At 42.3% G+C, this 13164-nt stretch overlaps 1 protein-coding gene across 13 annotated transcripts in view; it reads left to right on the forward strand.

Annotated features, from left to right (window-relative positions):
• Positions 1-13164, forward strand: part of Tenm2 (teneurin transmembrane protein 2) — a 922050-nt gene that overhangs the window by 794859 nt on the left and 114027 nt on the right. For 11 of the 13 annotated variants that reach the window (XM_051180940.1, XM_051180941.1, XM_051180943.1 and 8 more), the window contains one exon: positions 671-883. The exons of 1 other annotated variant lie outside the window; for it this stretch is intronic. In XM_051180940.1, the coding sequence (XP_051036897.1) occupies positions 671-883 (213 nt within the window). The remainder of the gene's footprint in view (positions 1-670; positions 884-13164) is intronic. One more of the 13 variants, XM_051180944.1, reaches the window with a different exon arrangement.

Below are 13164 nucleotides of genomic sequence, written 5' to 3' on the forward strand. Positions count from 1 at the left end.
CTGTCTGTCTGTCTCCTCCCCACCTCCCCCCACAAAAGACTTTGAGCTCCTTTGAGAAAGAGGCTGTGCAAGTGCAGCATACTTTACAGTGGTTACCTTTGCCCTAGAGTGCTGATCTGGGGACCATGTGGGTCTGCAGGCATTGTGAGGATGGAGCAGCATGGTCCCCTGCAGGCTTCAGTGGCTTGGTCAGTTCAGGCTCTCAGTGAGAAAGAACCCCAGCTGAACAGGGAGCCAGAATCCACCAGGTAGTTCTTTTTGTGTGAGGTGCACCTCCTGGTCAGCTTAGGTAAATGGCAGCCATTGCCTGTCAAATGGTCCTAGTATCTAGAAGAGCTGTTGTCACACTCCAGTGAGTATCCAAACCACCCAGAGGGCTTGCAGCTAATTGATCTAACCAGAGCACAAGGATTTGCATTTCTTAACATTTCTAACAAGTTCCTAGATAATGGTGATGCTGCTGGCCCAGGAGCCACAGGTTGAGGACCACTGCTCTAGAAGAAAAAAAAATAAATTTAAAGTAGCAGAATGACACCCCAGCCAGTGGAGAGACAAACCTGCTATGGCTGCTGGGCCTTGGGCCGGCTCTGGAGCCATGTGTGTGGTCTGGCTTCCATGAAGGACTTCACCCCGCTGTGGTGTTGAGCTGTAATCATTGTTTTTCTTCCAGAAGTGTGCTCAGTAGACTGTGGCACTCACGGCGTCTGCATCGGGGGAGCCTGCCGCTGTGAAGAGGGCTGGACAGGCGCAGCTTGTGACCAGCGCGTGTGCCACCCCCGCTGCATTGAGCACGGGACCTGTAAAGATGGCAAATGTGAATGCCGAGAGGGCTGGAATGGTGAACACTGCACCATTGGTAGGCAAACGGCAGGCACCGAAACAGGCACATATTGCTTTATTTTCATAAATCGTAGATCGATAGTGACGGTCGCGCATTGCAACTGGCTGTTCCCTCAGGGACACATGTGCCCTCCAACATCCCACTGCCTCTCCAAATCTCCACGGGGCTAGGGAGATTCCACCATTGGAAAAGCCTCTCCCTTCTTTGCAGGATTGCATTTTGGGGTGGAAAGAGAGCCAATCAGATTAAGAAACCCTATCCAAAGCACTCATCTTGGGGAGGAAGGAATGCACACGCATGGGAAACTATCAGTGCCTGCAGCTGCCAAGCACCCTGATATGGCTGTGCCCTGTTCCCTGCTCTCTCTGGCTGGATCCCTGGATCCCCTGGTGCTGATACCTCTGTGAACCTGTTGTGGAGCATGTTTGGTGTACACCAGCCATCCAGGTCCTTGGACAGCCAGGCACAACTGCCAAGCACCTTCTTGCTGATCCAAGCACCTTCTTGCTCATGCAGCCCAGTGGTTGCCTCCTGAGCTCCCCCAATGTCACAGCCACTAGTGCATGGCTCCACCTCTGGTCCCGCTCCATTCTCCACTCAGCTACCATGCGCATAAAAATCTCTAAACCAAGAATATTTGTAATCCAGAAATGGTGGCACACACCTTTAATCCCAGCACTCAGGAGGCAGAAGCAGGCAGATCTGAGTTGGAGGCCAACTTGGTCTACAGAGTAAGTTCCAATCTTTGTCTGCAGAGTGAGTTCCAGGATAGCCAAGGCTACACAGAGAAACCATGTCTCAAAAACCTCCCTCTTCCCTCAAAAATGGTAAATGCCTACTCTTTGTTTTGAAGTGACCATTTTAAAAGGATAATAGAGGCATACTCTATAATCCCAGAATTTAAGAGCCTGAACTAGGAGGACCTTTAGTTTGAAGTCAACCTGAACTATATGTCATGACCCTGTCTCCCAAAACATAAATACATAATGGTTTTGAAGTTTCTTCATTTGAGGTTTTGTTTTTTGGATTTTGGGTTTTTTGTTTTGTTTTGTTTTATTGGGGGTTGTTTGTTTTTGTTTTTATTTATTTTTTATTTTTTGCTCTGTTTTGTTTTTGTCATTTTGTTGCTTTGTTTGTTTTTTCCTTTCTTTTTGTTTGAGAAAGCACAGGCTGCTCTGAAAGTGTCTAATTATCTCTTTAATTGAGGGTTGGAAGCCAATACTTTTTTTTCTCTCAGATTGTTAGGATTACAAGGTAATCCATCCAACCATCTTTTTTTTTTTTTTCCTCCAGTTTTTGCTTTTGTTGCTTATCTAAGTCTGTTGGAGGACTCTTTCCACACCAGGCTTGATAATCTATTAGCCTGCATAGACCCTTCATGGGGGACTCCAAACAGGCAACTGCTTCCCCACTTCAAGTTACCTTTGATTCTAGCCATCAATTTGAAGCCCTATCCTCTGTCCTAGCCCCAAAGCCCAAATTGGCCATCTAGAATAAGAGACAAGCAGAGGAACTTGCACAGGGCTGACTGATGAGGTCTGACTCAGTTTCCCATGCTGTTCATTCAGGCGGTTAAACAGAGATGAAGTGAACTGATTCTGCATTTGATCTCCCTCTATTCCATCTAATTGGCCATCTGAAGGGCAGCATGCCAATCAGGGCCATGACTATTGCACTGGGACCCTGCTGGGACAGTCCGTTGGCAGTGAATTGTTATTGCAATCTCTCAATGATGCTCCAGGTCCTGCATTCCCTGCAGCCACACTCATCTCAGCTCCCTGCAGAGGCTGAGGGATGATTCACCAGACTTTCAGGGGAGGGATGTGCACAGCCCAAGACCAAGACAGTCCTTACAGTGGCTTCCACTCTTCAGGGCTTTTCTGTGTGCTTCTGCATGCCTGGTGTGGTTTAAATAAGGATTTCTCCCCACCCTCATATCTCTGTTGTCCCTATTGCCATCCCCTTCCAGAAGCTCTTGCCAATCAACACCCTAAGGTAGATAATCCCACATCTCTCGATTCACATACTTCAATCTTGACTCTCCCTTTCCCTGTCTGGGAAGTAAAGGGCAGGGATAGTGTCTCCAGAGTGGAGCCTATTGGCTCTCACTCCTGCGGCAACCTATTTTCTGGTCGAGAAATAGTTCACAAGAGAGAAGAGCAGGTAGATCTTAGAGCAGGTTTTGGCCACCTGTAGCCAAAAGGATAAATCTGACCTGCTTCCAGATTTTTCTGTAGCTTGCTAGCAAAGAACTGTTTCTGACAGTTTGTAAACCTTGATAGAAATCCAGAAAGAAAGAAAGAAAGAAAGAAAGAAAGAAAGAAAGAAAGAAAGAAAGAAAGAAAAATTTGCTGACATTTGACAATTCTATGAAATTCCAATTTCAGTGTTCATATACAAAGCATTGGTAGAAGACAGCCACACCAGCTCTTTGGCATCTTGCTAGTTGCCAGCTACACCTCAGCAGTGAGCAATCACAATAGAGAATAAAAGCCCCACAAAACCAATTGTTATATAGTCCCTTTTTTAAAGTGACTGAACTCTGAGAAAATTGCCTAAGACCAGATGAAGAGAGAGGTAAAAGGAAAGGCAGGTAGGCATTCTTGTGAGGAAGAGATGCCACCAAGGGTGACTTGACAGATCTTATGGCCAAAGGAAAAGGGAGAGGACCCACAGCATGAGTGTGAGGGAAGACTGAAAACATGAGCTGAGTTGTCTCTGGGGCCTTTGAACAAGAAATGAACCAATGAGAGCTTTGATCTCAATGGAGGACAGTGAGGTTGAGGCCAGCAGGAGAGCTCAGGCACTTCAGTCAAGCAGGCCTTTGGGTGCAATGACCTAGCAAAGGGTGTCTCTGCTACTTGAAGTATTCAGCTCAAGCTTCACATCTTTGTAATCTAACACCCATGAGTTCTAGAGGGGTGTCAAGGAAATGCCAATTTGTATGCAGCAGCATAACACTTTAAGAACAGAGAGGTGCTAGCCCATGCAAGTCCCTTGTTCCAAGTTAGGATACCCAGAAATATTAGAATCTCTTCTAAGAAAGTTGTTAAGATTGTGATTGCCAAAGCTTTTTCTTGGGAGAAATCAGGGCTCCCCAGATTAGTTAATAGGCCCTGTGTTGTCTCGTCTTGTTTTCTTCTCTGTATTTTCTCAAAAACAACAAAAGTCCCTTAGTTGGTGAGAGTCACTACTGGAAATCTGGGGAGAGGATCATCCATGCATAATTACTTCTCAGGCTTCCCAGCTACTGGCCCCTGGAGCTGCTTCATGAAGTTTTAGTCTTTTAGTTTGAACAGACATCCCTGTCATTTCATTTAAAGTAAATGCCACAATTTACAAGCCCAGAATCAGCTGTCCTCCTCAGGGAGACTGACAGTCAGAGGAAAAAGAAGCACTTAGGGCCTTTCCACACAGAGCCTCAAATGCTATGTTTTGGAGATAGAAAATAAATAAGAATGAAAGAGCACTGGTCAGTAAACAGTGGGGTAAGGCAGGATGGTGGTGGCTGGTGTTGAGTGCTCAGGTGGTCTGCAGCCTGTTTTCAGAAGGTCGTAGAGGGATGGTTTCAGGGGAGTCCTTGCAAATAGTCACCTGAACAATTCACACAGGCCTTTATAGGTTGCATTTATTACTGAAGAAGTAATAAGATGGGGAGGGAAGAAAGGAAAGAGGTGTTGAAAGTGCAGACTTCCCAAAAGTCACTCAAGTAGAAGCCCCAGGGGCTCTCCATATTTGGCCAAATGCTTTTCCCAAATTGTTTTTATTTGGGAATTTAGTGCATGTTTTATTGCTACATATTTGAATCAAAGGTATAATGTGTTGGTGTTAACGGTAAAAGCTAAATTACCTGCCCAACAATGAGGCTTATGTTCACTCCTAACAAGTTAAATATAAGGTCTAAAATCTATAGACCTGCATAGATAAGAATAGACTTCGAATCTAAATCACCACACTTCATGTATATCTTTGGAATATATTAGCATTATTTGGGTAAGGTGCAGTTTATTCCTATGAATAAATCAGAAGGCATATTGTGTGGTTAGAGGAGGTTTATTCCTTAAATGTGATTTTAAAATGGATTTCTGTTCCTATAAACAGCCACCTGCCTATCACCCACCACCACCCCTTATTAATATGAAGGATTTAACATAAGAAGGCCATCCAATGGCTATCACACCACAGCTTGATGAAACTATAGAATTTTTATTAGGTCAAATCATTTGAACTGTAGTAAACCCAGATAAGCATTTCTTATATAATAAAAAGGTGAATTGGGTGTTAGTGTGTTTGACTGGCAGAATAGTTGAGAAAATACAAGGAGACACCAGCATTGCTGCTGCCAGGGAAATGAGGGCAGTTATCTGTGCATGCTGCACTATTGTGATCCTCTGCTTGATGTAGGCCTCCATCCCTGCCAAGCAAAACAAAGTGACAGTCTAGGGACTCAATCCACCAACACTGGTACTTTCCAAACCTGGGGAGCTGTTGAGGATGTGGGCAGTGAACAGCACGTGCAACAGTTATTCCAACCTGTGTATTTTACCTCTGTGGTCCTGACCTCTACTCATGTTTCAGAATTGTGACAACTTGATTCTCAGGGCCACATGGGGCTGAGTGACCTGAGCAGGTGTCACATGTCAAAAGCGTTTTCTTTTCCATCTATTGCACTGGGCCCTTCTATTTTTCCTCTTTAATTGGTTGGGGAAAGAAAAGGTTTCTTGAGATGTTAATAAGGATAATGAATCTTTACCCAAGGTAAAACCATCCAGGCGAGAATGAGATGTGCTGATTAAGTGATTGTCATCAGAAGGAGACAGGGTCACAGTCCAAGAGGGAGAAAGTCTCAGAACTACAGGGGACAAGCTTAGAGAAAAGCAACTGTTAAAATTAGCCATTGTCATACAAAGACAGCTGCCTTTGCATCTTATTCCACCTTCCACCCAAGTTAGGAAAACTGATGTAGCTACTGCTCCCCTTCCCTTTTTTGACATAGCTATTATCCTTGGACATTGAGCTTTTATGACTATAGTTGAGTTTAAGCTCAGATAAATCTAGTCTCTGTGAAGTTATCCTCACCACCATGTCCATGATAGCAGCTGATAATCTGTTTGGTTGATCAATCAAATCCTCCAGGTGTTCTTACTAAAACTTTCAGAATAGTTGTTGTTGTTATCCACCTCCTCCTCCTAGGAAAAAAAAAACCTGAACCTTTAAACTTTTTACTAATATAGGTGAACTTTTAGAATGGTAGTTTCTCCCCCACAAACTGGCCAAATGTAAGTCTTCTACCATACATTAGGAATGGCACATGCCCAGATATTCTCTTCGACTCTGGTCTCTAAGTTTTGATTCCTATCCAAACCCAGAATAAAAAGTAGGAGGCAGAAGAGGCAGGAACACATTTTCAAGCCACTGTGGAAATCTAAAATAAAACAACAAGAAACAACAGCGTAACACATGGTGAGATTCTCATCACATTGCTTCTTTGTCTTAGCTGTTGAAGGAAGGCTTTGAGTATAGCCTGGAAAATAGATGCAATGGACTTAAGCTTGGTCCTGATGTTATGACCTGGTATTCCAGATTTCCAGAAATAACAGTTCTGGAAGGGCTTCCTGTGCAATCTAGTACTATCTTACCATGACATGGCCTCTTATCAAGAACAAAGGTGGTGAAGGGTTTTGGGGAGCTCAGATCATCCTCTAAAGCATCACCTGACAGATTCAGAGGAAGTGGTCAGAATTTAAGCCTGTAGCCTGGAATAGCCAGTACAGACCCATCAAAAATAGTATATATCTCTTGGTGGGGACATGATCCAATAACTGCATGATTAGATGACTTTGGCTTTGCATAATAGAGTTCTTATGCAAAGTTAGATGATTTAGGTCAGTCATTTGATATGGCCTCCTAATGCAATTGAAAGCTATGGAAAGCTATAGATATTGCTGCCTATAAAACATTGTTTATAGTGAACTGTTTAAATAAGCGGGAGTATGCTCCACAAAAACAAAAATGTATAAACCAGCAACAATGGCATTTATTACCAAGGATTGTATACTATTCAAAATTATATGAGTTATTATACTTATATTCCAATGACAGAACAGTGGGTTTGCTTACTATAGTGTCACCACACACAAATGATATCTATGATGTCATTAAGTGAGGAGAAAATTTAGTTCTACTTTAATTTATGGGACTACCATCATATATATGGTCTCTTGTTAACCACAATTTCATTTTGTCACTGATGAAAGATACAAGGCAAACACATATAAGATCCGTTGAAAAGGTAGAATGAACTGTCCTAGTATGTTTTGGGTACTAAGAAGTTCAGCTTTTATAGGAAATCAAGTCTGTAATTCTTGGATCTCTTACTATATACACAAAAAAACAGTACATCCATACTAACACCTCAAGACTTTGAAAGGAAAGAGAAAGATAGCTCTAGTGAGTTGAATTCCTTAGGATATTTATGATAGACCTCTTTCTTATCTCTCATTCCTTTCAGTATCATGGAGGGAGACATGTAGTCTAGGCTTGACTGTGACAAAAATAATTCATGTACCCTAGAGCATGTCACCAATAGTCTCTAACTTCAGTTTCTTCAAGCAAAAAATGCTGGCATTAAACCATGTAGTTGCTTCCTAGGGCATTGTATCCAAACACAAGGTGCTGTCTATCGGGTGCAAATGTACTTTGTTGGATAGTTATATGAAGCTCTTAAGAATAAGTATCAGGAAAACATAACTACCACATCAAACCTCTGATTACATGGGTGTGATTGCTTAGGGATGTGCTGATAGTAGGTAGTGATATTAGGCCTGAGTAAATTTAAAGAAAAATATTAAGTAAATAACAGTGCAGATATTGCAAATATCACAAATGCACTGTGTGATTGACTGACTTTAGAAAATACTCGAATAAGATGATCTCTAAGGACCCGTCCATTTCCAGGGTTTATTGCATGTGATGCAGACTTGTGTGAATGGGCCACTCAAATGCAATCAAGCCCTTTTCTCTGCTGTAAGGCAGGTTTTTGGTGTATCTTCCCATAACGTACACTAACAACCTAGCATTAAAGGATCAGGCTCCTTGAGTGTTGCCCCATCTGATGGCATGCAGCTAAAGCATGGAGAGTAGTGAAAGGCGCTTTTTGTTAACAATTCTTTGTTCTTCTGCTCCCCCTTGGCTCCTCTTCATGCCTAGTTTACCTGGGAATTCATCTCTGTGGATGTTGAGATGTTTCCTTGCCTATGCATTAATATAGGTCCATCTGTCTCCCTCCACTTCCCCTGGACTGGATTGGGAGAAATGCAAGCTTATTAAGGAAGTGCAGAAGGACACAGCTTTTGTATAGGCCTGCTTAAACTCAAATCCTGGTGGCTCTTAGCTTTGTTGTGCCTTGATTCCATGGTGTGTAAGATGGGGTTGCTAAATAGTACAACCTTCCTTGCGCTGAATGAGAATGGCACTGAGCTCAGCCTGATATTGGAGCCCTGTGGACATGAGCTAACGTCATTATGACTGCCACTATTGCCTAGCACCTATGTAACAAAAATTGAAGGGCAAGGAAGGATTCTGACTCTCCAATCTTTCGCCATCCTTCCACAAATATGCCTCCAAACCCATCAAGAAGTTGGTGACATATCACAGCCAACAAACCCTTCATCCATTCTCCAAACAAAGGTTTGTTCTACAACTCTCATTCTCATAGCAAACCCGGAATTCATCTCTCAGCTGGAACTGAAACTATTGATCTTATCAAAGAGTCCAGCGATACATGCAGCCAAATATGTATGTTAATAGAACCATGTTGTAACATTGGGGTTTGCTTCTTTGGGGCCAAAGATTCTCAAACTGTGAGACTGGTGTTCCCAGAAAAACAAGTAGCCTATGAATTTATTTTAATCTTAGGTCTATTTTTTATAATAAGTATCTTTCAAAAGAAAAAACTTCTTTGAAGTATAATTTAAAGATTGTTGGTCCTGAAAGAAGAATTCTGTTTTTCGAAACAGTGTTTCTCTGACTGGAGGCCACAGACATGCCATGGAGGAGTGTGGCAAGATGTCATGGTCTGCATTGAGAAGAAGTCTGATCAGCTGGGAACATAGCTCAGTGGCAGGACACTTTCCTAATATGTCTGAGACCCAGGATTTGATTCCTAGCATTGTAGAAGAAAAAATGTCTTTTCCTGGGTGGAGGATACCTCGAGTCAGCATTGCTTAGAACACATCAGTGGCACAATTTTACTTACTCTGACTCTGTAAATCAAGAGTAATCCAAAAGTCCCCATTTTGACTCTACCAACTAATAGGCATGCCCTCCAGGAGGACCAAAACTATCATTGATTCTCTGCCCCCACTCAACCCAGTAACCTGCACAATCACCCTCCTTCCTAACTCACTGCTGTGTCTTGATTCGTTGGAGCATGACCCATGTATACCATCTGGGGAATATCTGTACCTATCAAAAGGATAGCCCAGATGTTCATGTCGACACAGATTTTGCCTTTCCTCCCAAGTTGCTTGTCTAACAGGATTCAATCTTAGCAACACTCTCCCTTCATAGCATTCTATTTCATAAGCTATGTTTAAAGTGATTGTCTTTTCACATACAGTCACTTACAAAATAATGGGTGTCATAAAGACATTAAAAAGATTGTATTATGCCTGGAGAGATGGCTCAACATTTTTAGAGCATGTACTGCTTTTCCAGAATACTCAAATTTGGTTCCCAGCATTCATGTCATGTGACTCACCTCCTCCTGTAACTGCAACTCCAGGGAGATCTTATGCATCTAGTTTGCAAAGGCACTTACACTCCCACATGCATGTACCCACCCATGCACACACTCACATTCATATAATTCAAATAATAAAATATGTATTTTTAAATGATAATCTTTATTGCCTTTGGAAAATAGGGTGTCACCATATTGAATATGTACCAGTCATGACTGGGATGCACTTGCCTCCATCTTTTATATCATGTGCTTCTGTAAACCATCACAAGCAGAGAGCTGCATGAGGCACCCATACCATAGGCTAACTTGAAGGTTTTTCATTTGTGAATTTTGCAGCTAGGCAAAATTTTAAGTATTTCATCATAAACAGTCTCAAGATAATTAGAATGGATTAAATTACAAGAGAAATTCATTTAGTTAATCTTTCTTCTAATTAAAAAAAATCCATAGTTTAAGTAAAGTGTTTGTTTTAAAAACACACACATATTTTCATTGTAATCAGGAAGAGAGATCTGTTTGGTCCTTGGTGATAGGGCAAGGCATCAATGGTGTAATTAAAAACTACCAGGCAATGGTTCTCTGGTTATTAAAACCCTGAAGAGGAAGTCCACACTTTTTCTGTAGCAGTAACCAAAGAATTATCCAGATGGCCTTCATTCTGGTCCACTATGGAATTGCTTTCTTTCTGTTCTTAAAGATGCTATTGACTCCCCAGGCCAACAAGTGTCAAGTGCAAAGGTCAGTTCAGCAGAGATTGGCATGCTTTGCCAAGACTGCTGGGATAATATCAAAATGAGGCTGGTGGTAACAGGAAACCTTCTCAAACTGTAGCAGGGGCCAATCCTTGGTCCTTCTTAAATTCATTGTAAGACCCAAGTTGTCTGATTCCCACAAACCTACTGCACACATTAGGAACTATTCATATCAGTTGTACCACCTGTCCAAGTTCATGGCTCATCTTAACCTCCAAGTTCATTCCCTGCCAACACCATCAGGAGGTTCTGGAGTTCCAAGGGAGCCTCATATGTGTGTATCTAACCTTTTCAGATTTTTCAAGCTCTGTCCCTTTAGAAACCAGTTGCCTACAATATCTTCATCCAGGACACACACAGCACTGCCTACCAGGCTCCATGCTGTGGGAGGCCAGGTATCCAGTCCCAGCCACACCCTTAGAGCCCACTATGAACTGCTATTGCACTTAAACAATAAACATTCGGAAACCTTAACTGCTGGCCCTAAGTCCCTTTGAGAAAATAGTCCTTCACTTCTGCCTTAGATGTGGTTGATTCCCTGGGACAGCAAATATCAAGTGCAAACTACATCTCTCCTGTCTCTCAAGGTTTCGCCCCAGGCTAGGTATAGAGCAAACACCATGGAGTCTATTTATATCCTCATTTCCAGTCATCTTCAGATGTGTCCCAAAACCAAAAAAAAAAAAAAAATGTAATGAAAGACGATTACAAATTCTTTAAAACCTGTCCAGTCTCCATATGCAAGTTTAGACTCAGTCAAGAACCCCCCTCCCACACACACACACATAACATTTCAGTTAATGATTGATTCTATATTCAGCCAAGAAAAACAAACAAACAAACAAACAAAAACCTGCATATCAACGTATCCTTGGAATCTCTCTTTCATTCTAAACACACTTGGAAAGGAGCAGGGGGGTGCCTACACATCTACTAGACCCCAAATTCTGAGTAGTTTCTGGACAGGTCTTTCAAACTACTTATCCTAGCCTATATCAGAGCTATCACTATGCAGTTCAGATCATACATTCCCTAAATGTCACGCTAAAGAAGGATGGGCTATACAAAAGAAAAAGTCCCATTAAAAAGTACTGTCTTAGACAATTTAAAGAGCTAAGAATCCCTAACGCAGCAGCAGCCATGCCTAGGCCCATTGGTAATGGAGTTGGTTAAAGCTTGGCCCAGGAGGTCATCTGTCTAAAGCTGTATGTAAGTGATGGGCTCTGATAAGTGTGAATTGCATTTCTTTATTTTTGAAATTATGTTTTAACTTCAAAAGGGATCGCCAGACAGCCCTGAGTAGGTGTCTAGAAACAATGCCAGGGGGTGGGGAGTTTGAGAGATTATGAAATCATCACCTTGAAAGTACAGAAGAAATGCGTGTGCCCGATTTGATTCCAGGAAGTTATCAAACCACCAGTGCATCCTAAACACACTCTGTGCGGTAGCATAAAAGTCAGTGTGTCTTCTGCATTGTGGAGAGTGGCCTGGTCATGTGGCCCTGAGGCAGGTTCTCTGCTCTGGGTGTGGATAAACCCAGGCAACCCAGCTAGCACTGATTATTGCAATTTCCCTGAACAGGGGAAAGTGAGTGAAGATATTGGAGGGGATATGAGAAACAAGGTATTTTTTTTTCCTATTAAACCAGAGAATGCAGGCAGGCCAACTTGCATCCCTTAAGCATATTGCTATCAACTTCTCACCAGCCTTTGAACAGGAACTGAATTAACTTTTGATTTCCATATAATGGGGCCAAGAAAGATCTGTGTCCATTCACTTCCTGACCTGCTCTATGAGGGTCTGATAAAAGAAATGCTTCCATAGCATAGAGAAGTCTAGAGCCGGAAACAGTTGACCCAAAATTAAGCCATTTGAAATGCATAACACACATGAGAAACCACTGCAAACTGTCACTATCTCACACATTCAGTTTGTAGAATGTAACATCTTCCTCTCTGCTGTTAGCACTCTTGAGCAACACTTTACTATTGTCATTATTTGTGAGTTCAGAGGTTGGGGAGGTGTAGGAATGTACATAACATTGCCATTAAACAGGCCTGGCTCCAAAACCAGTCCCTATTACATACCACTTGGATGACTTTTTACAAGTAATGTATTTTGAATGAGCTTTGATTTTTCTTATCTGAAGGTTGGGGATAGTAATCTTTCCATCCTACTGTTAGGGAGACTTAATTTGTTAAGAAATGCACAGCATGGTGCTTGGTATGCCACAAACGTTAACTTAAAAATTACTGACACCATACCTTCATATCTTTATCTCAGCTTCCCAAGTATGTCTTCAAAGAGTGCACAACTAAGACCAGAAAAGATAGTAATTGGCTGTGCATGGATACAGGCCTAGCATCCTACCAAAGATCCTCAGAGCTAAGCCTGAGGTGTTAACATGGATGTCTGCAGCCTTCTCCTGTTACATGGTTCCAGTCCTTTAAGTGAACACACATAGCAAGAGTAGATGGCAAGAGATGTGAATGCACCAAGGATCCTACCACCACCAGCAAGAACATGAATATAAGCAATGCCAAGAAACCATCCATGTACCATGCATGCTGAGTTTCATGTCCATAATTCCCATGTGTAGCTTGAGCTGAGTGGCAATAAGTCTATTCAGCATTTCTTGAGGGCGTAATGTATTCAGTACCACATGAAGTGTGACATGAGGAACCTCACTCTGTCAATGTCTCCAGGATAACAGGCATGGAGAATGGTTCGAAGGAACAAGGGGTAGACTATAGTACTTCAGGGCTCGCCTGTCATTTTTCCCACACAAGACTTGGCTGTATTCTAACCCATGATTCCTTTCCTGG

The sequence above is a fragment of the Phodopus roborovskii genome, unplaced genomic scaffold (assembly GCF_943737965.1).
Source record: "Phodopus roborovskii unplaced genomic scaffold, PHOROB, whole genome shotgun sequence".
Classification (NCBI taxonomy): Eukaryota; Metazoa; Chordata; class Mammalia; order Rodentia; family Cricetidae; genus Phodopus; species Phodopus roborovskii.